The 12,779-nt window shown below is 40.7% G+C and overlaps 1 protein-coding gene across 4 annotated transcripts in view; it reads right to left on the bottom strand.

Annotated features, from left to right (window-relative positions):
• The window catches only part of SYNPO2 (synaptopodin 2), a 232,479-nt gene that overhangs the window by 47,125 nt on the left and 172,575 nt on the right, over nucleotides 1–12,779 (bottom strand). For 3 of the 4 annotated variants that reach the window (XM_075616291.1, XM_075616281.1, XM_075616311.1), the window contains one exon: nucleotides 10,320–12,508. In XM_075616291.1, coding sequence (XP_075472406.1) covers nucleotides 10,320–12,508 — 2,189 coding nt within the window. Of the gene's footprint in view, nucleotides 1–3,556; nucleotides 3,839–10,319; nucleotides 12,509–12,779 lie in introns of those variants that run through there. The other variant, XM_075616302.1, reaches the window with a different exon arrangement.

A 12,779-nucleotide genomic window follows, 5' to 3' on the forward strand; every position in this document is an offset into this window, starting at 1 on the left:
GGAGGACACCATTGGAATGTTCGGTTGCATGACATCAATTTGTTGTAATTTTTGCATTCTTTTGTATTTTAATTAATTTTTATAATAAATGTATCTCTCTTTTTTCACATATCTTCTCTATGTTTATATGATATAAATACCCCATGACAGTCTACCATTACACATTGTGCTTTTACACTTGCAAAACAGTATTATGCTATGTTCTGTTCTATTCTCTTGTTTGATGTACTGAGAACACGTCTGCATTGATTTCCATTTGGAGTGGCCAGGACATTAGTCTAGAGTTGAAAACCGGTCATATCTATTATATTTCACCATATGAGTTACATCATACCAAGACTTTAAATATCAGGCGCCATATGTATTTCTCTTTTTTTATATTTTTTTTATATTAATATTATTTTATTATTAATATTATTTTATTATTATTATTTTATTATTATATTAATTTTATTTTATTATTAATATTATTTTTTTTATATTAATATATCTGACATAGGTAGTCAGTCTTATAACTTTGACAGCCGCCTATCACGTATTTATTATGTGATTATTTGATTTTCACAAAAAAAATGTTTTAATTCACTAGTTAGCGCTGTACTTTTTCTTTCTGCTTTACTTCTATAACAAGCTGACCATAGTAAATATTGTGTATTTTGATGTAATAGTGTATAACTGGTTACTGTAATTAGAGATAGGCAAATTTCAACGCGGATTAAATTTCAAATCCAAATTCAACGCGGATTAACCAGTGTCTTTGTGCTTCAGGATTTTCGCGCATAAGTCTCAAAAAGACAGATTTGTTTTTCTTCCAATTACTGAAAATCCGTCCGACGGCTTCAAAATACGAACCTACATACTGAAACCAAATCCCGATAAACAGAATCTGAATCGGATAAACAGAATACGAACCTGCATACTGAAACCGAATCCGATAAACAGAATCTGAATCGGATAAACAGAATACGAACCTGCATACTGAAACCGAATCCGATAAACAGAATCTGAATCCGATAAACAGAATCCGAACCAGCATGCTGAAACCGAATCCGTTAAATAGAATCCGAACCTGCATACTGTAACCGAATCCGATAAACAGAATACGAACCTGCATACTATAACTGAATCCGATAAACAGAATCCGAACCTGCATACTGTAACCGAATCCGATAAACAGAATACAAACCTGCATACTATAACTGAATCCGATAAACAGAATCCGAACCTGCATACTGTAACCGAATCCGATAAACAGAATACAAACCTGCATACTGAAACCGAATCCAATAAACAGAATACAAACCTGCATACTGAAACCAAATCCGATAAACAGAGTACGAACCTGCATACTGTAACCGAATCCGATAAACAGAATCCGAACCAGCATACTGAAACCGAATCCGATAAACAGAATACGAACCTTCATACTGAAACCAAATCCGATAAACAGAGTACGAACCTGCATACTGTAACCGAATCCGATAAACAGAGTACGAACCTGCATACTGAAACCGAATCCGATAAACAGAATACGAACCTGCATACTATAACTGAATCCGATAAACAGAGTACGAACCTGCATACTGAAACCGAATCCGATAAACAGAATACGAACCTGCATACTGTAACCGAATCCGATAAACAGAATACGAACCTGCATACTGAAACCGAATCCGATAAACAGAATACGAACCTGCATACTGAAACCGAATCCGATAAACAGAATACGAACCTGCATACTGAAACCGAATCCGATAAACAGAATCTGAATCCGATAAACAGAATACGAACCTGCATACTGAAACCGAATCCGATAAACAGAATCCGAACCTGCATACTGAAACCGAATTCGATAAACAGAATCCGAACCTGCATACTGAAACCGAATCCGATAAACAGAATCCGAACCTGCATACTATAACCGAATCCGATAAACAGAATCCAAACCTGCATACTGTAATCGAATCCGATAAACAGAATACGAACCTGCATACTGTAACCGAATCCGATAAACAGAGCACCCACGAAGGTCTTTTAGGGCTCCCACGGACCTTGGCTCCGCCCCTCCGCTTGTGCCACGTGACGCGCATGCACGGCTCCCCAGCTGCTCAACTCTAATATCTCCTCTGTGTGTTTGAAATGGTGCTCAGAAAGTGCTGGGACTGTATTTAAAGGGAGTGTTGACTGGGTAATCAACTATTAAGTGATTTGTACTGAGCCTTTAAGAGGGCATAAGGTACCCTGAAGGTTGGAGTGGGTTGCCAAAAGACAGCAAGACCTGCTCCTTCATTACTGCTGTGCGCTGCACACCCTGGCTTCTAATATCTCCTCACCTGTCTCCTGCTTCTCACAACCTATCCCTGCCTCCGCAGAGGCCGCTCCTCCTCTCCACCCCCTTCTCTCATTGGACTCCTGTTTCTATATATGCTCAGCTCTGTCACTTCCTCTTTGGCTGAGCATAGTTATTGGTAGCCTTGTGTTCCCATGTCTTTGTCTCTGCCTTGTTCTCTTTGCGTTATTTACCTTGTTGCTGCTTGCCTCCCTGTGTACCGACCCGGCTAGACTTTGGACCCTGCTCTGGATTATCAACCCCGGCTTGCCTCAGGCCTTCCGACCTTCTCCATCCCTGACCACAGCAAATGGACAATCTACTTCTCTACTGGCTCCAACCCTTGACCACGACACCTCGGACTCTGACTACCCTCCTGGCACCTACCTACAAACTCGGCAAGTATCAAGACTAACCCACTCTCTCCTACCCAGACCCTGCGATCTTGACTATCCACCCTCCAGTCGTGCCTCCGCTGCTATGGGTGCGCAGTTCTATACTTTCCCACCACAGTACCAGTGTCCCGCCTTGTTCGTGGTGAGCGCAAGCATTACAAATTCATTAAGATCCGAGCACCACGGATTTGAAAGAATCCGAGCAAGTTAAAGTGAATAAAATCCGACGTCGTATTTCAGCGTGAGGATCGGATTTGCCCAGAAACCGGGAACATCTGCTGATCGGACTCAGATACAGGTTCACCCATCTCTATTTGTAACGCGTTGCTGTGGTTTCCTTTCTTCCAGTTGGCTGTACCGTATATAACCATTTATACGGGCTCACATTAATGAGCCACAATCACAGCAAAATGCTTTAATATATCGACGTTGAAAGAGACATTATTCAAAAAACTTTTTCAATAACTCTTAAAAGGAAAATGTGATGTATAGCCCCGTACACTTGTACTTAACACTTTAATCCAGTGTTGCGTGTCCCTCTGACGCAGAAAGTGGTAAAGGAAAATAGCAAGGGACGCATATTACTATTCGATTGTAGATTAAATCATTAGCGGTGCCGTTCCACTCAGTCCAAAAATTGGACTTATATTTATCACACTCTTTTGTCTTTTGTTATTTTGATCACACAAGTCATTGCAAACGGTTGTATGTGTATTACATTTTTGTGAAATATGGATTTAACTGATAATGATGGTGCTTCTTAACCCCTCCAGTGCTGGAGAGAACAGAACGCACCCCAATGCCTTCCAGTCCTCCAACTCAGCCCATTGAGACTGTGCAATCTCTGCTACATCCTTTCCTTAAATAAGTAGTCCTGTCTGGCCACATTTTTGAATTGGGATTTTTTGTTACAGCATTGGAAGCAGGGGGTCTTCTGCAGCTGGATTGTGTTATTTCCAGCTCTAGGGGTTTCCCAGCTGCCGAGATACTTACTGTGCAATGTCTGTGTTACCTCCAGACAAATAAAAATGGCCAAATCCAGGGGTTCCTGCGGGCCAATAGAAAGCTGCAACATCATCAGTCGTGGCTTCCTATTGGACAGCCATTTAAATCCCTTAAAAAAAAAAAAACAAACAGGAACTAGGATGTTGCCGAAGCTGAAAAATGCTCATAGGACCCCTGGTCCCATGCTGTAATAAGGTGTGGGGGTTAGTTCCACAGGACTGCTGCTTGAAGGACAGGTAGGTACTATCTCCTAATTAGCCCCCAAACAAAAGTAAATATAATGCACAATATGAGGCTTTCACGCCGAAGTTCAAACAGAGATTTGCCAATGTAAAATACTGCATGTTACATTTTCGCAAATAATGGTGAAAATGTCGTGTTTTTAGTGTATTGCTGCTATAATGCAAGTGAAGAGGACTCTGAGTTTCCTGCAGTTGTGACGCTTGAACCTTGTAAATCCAGCAGTCAAGGGCAGTTCCACCTGATTTATTCACAATACTGTGCAATGTGATGTCTGTTTTCACTTCTCTAGTTTATTCCCTGCTCACCACTTTTTTAAACAGTGTATTTTATCCCTAAAATCTGAGCCCAAACCTTTGTAGCCTCTGGATACTAAGCTCCTCTCACTTACAGGCTTAGTCTGTATCCTCTGATGCAGCCAAATGGGCTGTTTTCAGGCGCAATTCCTCATTGAAGTAAATCGGCCGCTGTGGCAGATATAGAATAAGCCGCTCAGTGACATTGAGTAGACCTCAAATAACTTTTTATGAGAAGAAGATAAGACATATTTTCTGATAAGCACCTTTGTACTCTGCATGAAATACAGCTCTGTGCTACCTGGTGGAGTGGAGAAAATGAGAATAAACAGAGTTGCCATGTGGACACTTGTCTGCAGATGTTGGGCCTTTTAAAATAAAAATTAAAATACCTTTTTCATTTACTAGGAGGAACTTTTAACACAGAGGGAGGCCTCCGCTCAGCATGCAAAGTAATGAATTACGTACTAGAGGGGTGCTCAAGGGAATGTGTGTAAAGAGAAGAGAAAATAATCCCTATTGTGTAAAGAGAAGAGAAAATAAAAGAGAAAATAATCCCTATTGCGAGCTCTCTACCTCCTCTAATTAAATAATAATATAATATTTCAATATAATTGATTGACGAAGGAGTCTAGCAGTTCGGTCGCGTCAGTGATGTCACTGTATCTGCATCATCACTACCCGACGCGCGTTTCGTTCCCGTGGGAACTTCTTTAACCAGTTAGGCTACCTGATCTACGTACACTTTGAGTATAGGGTTCTATATAATTAGTGTGTATATATAATATACGGCCTACACGTAGCTGAAACACAGTACAGTATCACGAACATTGTGACAATTTGAAGCATCTCTGTGATATAGAGATTTCTTCTGAGTATTATGGGACCAGGTCAGGTTCCAGTTCGACATCAAGCGCCGTATTAGGTTTCAATATTACAATTCTAGTTTCCTCTCCTTCGTCAATCAATTACAATAAAATATTATATTATTATTTAATTAGTAGAGTGCTCGCATTAGGGATTCTTTTCTCTTCAGTTTACACTTACTAGGAGGAACTGCATCTTTAAACCAGTGATTGATAGCAACTGGGATACGTTTAATCGTATCTATTGTTTTCATTTTGGGAGAGATTGGGCAACATTGTGGGAAACCCCCTGAGAGATACAGGATATGCAGTGAGCAGCAGATGAGTGGAAGAGACATGTGAAAGGAATGGAAAGATCCCAGGTAAAGTAGAGGTTCGCACTCATACCCCTTCATTGAAAATGAACATGCTGCAGTACTAAACTATGGTGACAAATGTTGAAGGGGATATTTACTTTAGCCCCTGTTACTTTTTTTCCTTTCTTTAAATGTGCTTTCTTCCTTCTTTTGCTGCCAGTGGTTCATTTATCAAGGCCTCCTAGCTGCAAAACGAGGGTAAGTGAAATGGCATCAGATATGTTAAGGATAAAACATCCCAGTTGTACCTTTGTTTGGCAGCTTAAAGACTTTGATAAAGGACCCCCTACGGTCACTATTTAATATGGTGAAAGTTGAGTACTGCGCAGTTAATGATGCATTAGCCTCAACTGGGGCTCCTTTGTTAACTGTGCATTACTCCCTTTGCTATTACATAAGTGGAGCAAAAAGTGAAGTTCACCTTATTTGTATTTCCACATCCAAACTCGTGGCACAAACAATGGCCAACTTATAGATAAACAACTCAATCCACTTGCATGTGTCACATTGTGCGAATAATGCTTTGCGTCGCCTGCTTTACAAATAACCCCATAAATCTTCCTCCTAAAGGATAGCACTCTTTAAACATTATGACTTTGCCGAACGCTACATCTGCTCAATCCCATTCCCAACCCTCAGTAACTTTACCGATGACAGAAACTCCATGGCCTGCGGTATTATTTGTCTTAACTCTGTGCCCAGGACATACTTGAAAACGAGAGGTAACTCTCAATGTATTACTTCCTGGTAAAATATTTTATAACTAAATAATATGTTGGCGCTTTACAAATAAATGATGATAATAGTAATACAGCTCAACCCTGTTATAACGCGATCCGTTACAACGCGAATCCGCTTATATCGCGATGCAAGTGTGGCTCCCAATTTTTCTATCTATGAATACTTTACAACATGATTATTGGTATCTTAAATACTTTATTGTACATTGCATACAATTGTACTTTATTTCTAACGCGATCCGCTTATAGCGCGATGTGATTCTTTGGACCCCAAGCACAGCGTTATAAGGGGGTTGAGCTGTATATAGATATTTAGTATCACTGCAGAGTGCAGCATGTTCAATTTCAGTGGGATGGTTTCCCCTGAAATACATGATATTATTGCACACCTGATATAGCTGGACATCCATGCAAAGAAATAGGAGACAGAAAAAGAAGGCAGGAATCGGTTGTTTTTAATGGTGGGAGTGAAAAGTACAGAAAATCAACACGAAATGTGCAGGAAGAGATTTCACATACCTGGGTCCCCGACTCTTAAACAAGGATGTTACCAGCCAGAGAAGTCAAGTTTATGTTATTGCTGATTTATGCACAAATGTTCAACTTTGGTTTGTGGCCTTTTAGAAATAATTACTCTTAAAAAAAAAAGTTGCTTACATATCAACATAGAAAAGTTTACTTAAATAAATTGTGTAATTTATACATCAAATAGTTTTTTTCTTCCAGGTCAAACCCACTGAGTAGTGTTACTGCCATATATATCCTATTGTGTGAGCGGCCATCGTGGCAATACTGTAAGGCCTTTCATTTGCTTGCCATATTTGGCTCTATTCATTATTCTTTGAGGCTGTCTTACTGAATGAAGATGAAAGCGTCACTGTCATGGTTTATTTAAAGGGAGCCTTTCAGCTATCCTGCATAAACATGGCGCTGGATATGTGAAAAGTCAATGCACTGGCCATCATGAAGTTTATGTTGAGAAGTTTTGCATGTCTGCTTATTTTTTACCAAGGAGGAGACCACTTTATCAAAGAAAAATCTAAGGGGGGGATTTTCTTCCGTAAGACTTTTGCTGGGTATTTCCTTGTGCCAAATGGGAACATTTAAAACATTGGCAAATTACCCACAGACCTTCACCCGGCAAGACAGCCGTAATAATCAGCTTGCATTCGAGCAGCCTGCCGGTAGCTTTTCTCCTTGCTGCTTTTGCCCGATGAGTGTTGTGGTACCCGCTTTTCAGTTGTTTAAAAGTAGTTCGTTACAGCAGCAACTTAGCCTGCAAAAAGTGACTCTCTGCTCATTTGCATGTCATTACCCCGAATCCCTAGCTGCAGTGGAAGCATTGTATGCTAGGAGATAATTGCAAAAAGGTCAAGGACATGTGAACATGCTCACAAGTGGTATTTGCATTTGCTGCACACTATACGGTGGAGAGTCTTTGACACATTTTTCGCACCATAACTTATTTTGTGTCTTGCTGCCTCACAAGAAAACTATTCTATGTAAAATGCAGCATACCGACCACTGTTATTTAGCACGGGTTGAAATCAAAGCTGTATTTCCACACCAGTTGCAACAAGAAAGTGCTCACTGCTATTGGAAGTTGTGTTGAGGTCATTTACTTCACCTGCGCTCTATCTGCAAACCTGTGACTTTTGATATCCATCAGCTTCATCCGGTAAAAACCAGTGGCTGATGTGACAGACTTTGCATGGCCCACTGTAATGCTGAATACTTGACTTCATTCTCATGTGGCTGAGAAGGGAGTGCTACTGGTTATTTAAGTAGCTATTGAAATGGCAATGCTGCTTAAATCATTAGTTGTCACCCTATTCAACCAAGATAAATCTTTTCTTATATAATATCATTAGTGAAAAGAGGTACAGCTTAAGAAAAATGGTATATCTTACGTGATACACGTAATGATTCATATTTCCATAGTAGTGCTATACCCGGAAGACACCTTAAGTGAATGATCCATAAGGTGTATGTCAGCACCGTAAGGTGTCCTATGGCTTAGTAAATATGTGTTTTATCTTCCTAGTGAACAAAAGGCCAAGCATGAAAATGGAGGTTGCCAATGCGCTATAAAGGTTGATAAAGTTTATTCAAAGCTAATTTGCTTCTTTGGTTTTGTGGTTCAGTTCCAAACTACCAAAGGCTAATGGTAACATCCATGTGACAAGAGTGATCAGGGTGGCAGTGGTACGGTTTCGCTGGCAAATAATAAATAAACAGAAAATATAGAATAAGATACAGATTAAATGAGGGACAGTTTGAGAGGAAAGTAATATGGTATGAAAGTCCACAATTCAAGCAGCTACACATTCCTGGGACCAACAAATATATGGCTCAGGACTTAAAATGGGCAATATGTGTCTCTGGGGAAAAAAACACATTGTAACTGAGAATTCTGACTTCTGAGGTCCCTAATCTATATACTGACGTGTAAGAGTTCCAGACCGTTTAAATGAATGGAAATACAATCTTCTCTGACACAGGGAAGCCGCTTGACAGTATACTGAATTAGATAAGAAAAGCGAGAAAATTGCTCCTATTCAATATGCTAGGGAATATTTCTGCTCCATTCATTTGAATGCTGTAGGTGTGAAATCTTCCCAAGTAACGGAAAGCCGGATTCACAGCATATTCACTAGGGACCCATATGGGAAACGGCTGCTAAAAAGAAGAGTGAAACTGTTTCCCAGTGAGTAAAACTTGGCAGGCCTTTGTCATCACGGGCTATATTTAGGAAGCAGTTTTCTGCCATAAGACACGTTCATGCCCCACAAGGCAGAAGACTGTTTAGTGAATATAGGTCGATGTGTCATCTTAAATAGAATATCTAGCTCCACATTCTAGTCTAGCCATTCTAAAAATAACAATAACTATAAGGAGAAGGAATTTTCAATTCCAAGAACAAAAAATAAATAAATTAATGAATACAAATATTTACTTCACCGTAAGCTAGTATGGGTGAAAATGATCCAGCGTTAGCATATTTTTGATTCCACTTGTCACCATACACCTGCCCATTAACTCAAATTGCACTGTTAATGTAGCCTGGTGGAAACATGTCTTCAAACATTTATGGCCTGATTCAATATTCACCCATATTCAGTGTCAGCTGCCGGTCAATATTGAACCATGCTCTTAAACAGTTATGTAATCCTCTTTTTCTCATTGTGTTTATAGCTGAGTGTAGAAAAGCTTTTGGATTATTCCGTGTGTGGTTTATTTAAAGAAAAGCGGGGTGCTCTCTGTACAAAATATTGCCAAAAGTGCAGGAGAGACCTTCTTTGTGTTGGGACTACACAGTGGTCTGTAACATCTGTAGTGCAGGAGGGCTCGGAAAAACTGATTGCGTCGCATTGTGAATTATTTAAGGATCCTTTCTATGATATATCATTTTAGGTCTCTTATAGTAACTTGACTGTACTGAGTCAATGGGTAATAAATCAAATATGACAAACTCACATCAACCAAAATGAATTCTTTGACCGGAACTCTTTGGAAGCCAATTGATCCACTTACGTATTCTGCGGTCTCCATTTTTCCTGGGTATCAAATTAACGTACTCTTCAACATGCCTTCTCTGGCCAGAGGGCAATTGATATTGTGACTGATCAGAACCTCAGCCAATGATATTAGGAGACATAAATTAAAATACATTTTGTGCCAGTTTCATACTAAATATTGGGAAACTGGTGCAGAAAAGATATAAAGGTTATTGCATAATAGCTCTAAATACAGTGAGCACTTGTTCACTGGCTTTTACTTGTTAAAGCATAAAACCTACACGCCTGCTTACTTAATACAACTGTATGCATCCATTAGGGACATCCGGTGTGTAAAGCATAAATACTGTGAAAGATTTGTGTATTGGAATACCTAGGTACAGATCATTTTTTTCAATAATGGTAAATGATTTGGACCCAGATTAAAGGATGATACAATGTTATGGTATTAAGTAAGTCAAGGGCTTGGCATATTTGGTACGTCAGATCACCACTGCAAACAATTTATTCCTTTAAATGTGGAAACAATGTTCCAGATTCAAAGCTACTCTTCCCCAACTTCTGGTTTCCACACCTGAGCTGTAACACCAACTTTCTTTGCAGAAAACTTCGGCCTCGGAGCAGGAATCAATGATGATATCGGGGACTCTTGTCTAGGATACATGGAATATCCCACAGGGGAGTAGGACTCATTAGTTGGGATGAAGACACTTGACTGGAACGAAGGCTGTGTGTTGTAAGATGGTTGAGAGTATGCAGATGCTGGCTGGAAGTTAGTATTAGAAGCAGCGTTGATTGGTTTTACGAACTGAGCTTGTTTTGCAGGTGGCAAAGAGTCCAATTTAGCATTCTGCTTGAAGGCTTCTGTATCTGATTTGCCGTCAGATGGAGGTTGAAAAGTGAATAAGGAAGAGTTGAGCTGATAGGGTTGATGTTTCATGACCTCTAGAGAGCTAAGCGCTTTAGTAGGCTTTTTCTTGCTATTCTTTGCAATTGAAGATCCAGGCTTGGATTTAGATTTGTTAGCAGCTAGAGGGTACAGTGGGGACTGGGTGGGATTGTATGCCAAAGGAGGAGGGGCTCGTACATTGGATGAATATTTCCATGACGGTGGTAAAGATGGGGTTGGAGACATTGGTCGAGCTGCATTGGCTTGCACGGTGGAGGAGTCTACCACAAACTTTTCCATTCGAGATTGCCTCCTGGCAAATAGCTCTGCACCTTTCCCTTTTAAAGCTGGCATTTCATAAGCTGGCCCCATACCTCCAGCAACAATTGTGCTACCTAATGGAGTTGTAGGGGGTGTTTTAGGTGTACGCATCTGGTTTGCTCCTGCAGCTGCTGTGGAAGAGCCTCTGAATGGACTAGTTAAATTAAGAGAGTCTGGAGGTTTGTAAGAGTGGAAAGCCGGTTGTGCAACACTGGCGTGTGCAGGACCTGTACTTTGAGAAATGTTTGGGCTCTGGAAGACATGAGGTATGGCAGGAGCAACAGCTGGAGGTGACCACACTGGTGAAATGGGTGTCATAGCAGTAGGAGAAGATTTGACAGAAGGTTTCGGGGCAACAGGTGGAGGTGTTTTTTGTTTGCCCATTTGAACTTGCATGAAATTGCATGCCTCTGCTCCCAAACTGAGGTAGTCTTCTTCAGGTCCTGATTCATTGCCAGCTCCTGTACCCCTTTTGCCCTCTCTGACCTGAACAAGAGACAGAAGTTCTGGATTAGGGCTTACCTTTGGTTGTTCTTTAAAGGTGAACATGGGTTTTGCTGTGCTTCTTCTCTTAGCATCCTGTAGTATTCCTGTTCTGTTTGCAGGAACTGCAATTCTTTCATCTCTAGAAGCTATCTGCTCCATTTGCCCTGATGGTGACCATACAGCTGACTGAAGTTTCCCAGCTACTGCTGAGGACACATGATACATTGGTTCAGGAGGGGGAGTAACTGTGGAGTAAGGAGGTGGTGCAGGTACATCTGACAAAGGACTTGTTACATTTCTACTGGATGAAAAAGGTAGCGGTGCCCGATTTTGTACCCCACCAAAAGGTTTCGCTGTTCTGTTTAAAGCAGATGACTTTTGGATCTCAGAAGATTGAAATGAAGAGCTTGCTTCATGTGCTCCAGCGATACCATTTTGAACTCTTCCTTGGCTGTTGCTGACCTCTATATAACTTTTACTCACACAACTCTGGGTTTTAATGGTTTCCCTTTGTTGTGCCTGATAGGAAACTGCATTCTTTATGTTCTCTGTCATAGCGACCGTCTCCTCTGTGCTATGCCTTCTTAGGACTTCTTGTTCTGCTGATATCTGATCCATTCTTTGTTTCCTTCTGGCAAACATGAGGGCCCCTTTACCTTTGGTCTCTGACAGCTCCTCCATCTCCTCACCGCTTTTGAGTTTCTTTTCAACCTCTAAAAGACCAGTGTCCCAATCAAAAGTCACAATTTGGGCTTCGTTGTCAGGGTCTGAGAAGAAATCTTCATCTAGATCTGATTCACTTGTTCCGAAAAAAGTGACCTCAAAAGTGTTCTCTTTATCGGCCTCGTCCTCGTTTTCGTCGTCGTCCCCGTCCCCTCGTTGCTGTAGCTCACCTGTGCCGTAGCTAATTAAGGTGTATTTATTGGCTCTTTGGCGACGCTTCTTAAACATCAACACCCCCTTGGATCTTGGGTTGGGTGCGGCTGTCAGCAGCAGGGCAATGCTTTTACATTTAGATTTGGCTTCTTTCACTTGCTTCTCTGATAGGCTCTCACTGCGCCTAAGCCCTAAAGGAAGAATCAAACAGGACATTGCAATTAATACTTTGCAGTAACCAATACTTTGGCATAGATATGCACAAACTCTAAGGGATAACTTATCATTCAATTCAGTCTGCCAGACTACAAAAGGCCAGTTATTTGATTTTAGAGCAGCAAAGAAAGCAAAGAGTGTCCATTTCTCATCAGTTCTTCTGGCTAATTAAGATATCTATTGTCAGTTTAAAGCAGCAACTCTCCACCCCTACATAGGACCCTCCAGTGTCCAATATACTAACGG

The sequence above is a fragment of the Ascaphus truei genome, chromosome 1, assembly GCF_040206685.1.
Source record: "Ascaphus truei isolate aAscTru1 chromosome 1, aAscTru1.hap1, whole genome shotgun sequence".
Classification (NCBI taxonomy): domain Eukaryota; kingdom Metazoa; phylum Chordata; class Amphibia; order Anura; family Ascaphidae; genus Ascaphus; species Ascaphus truei.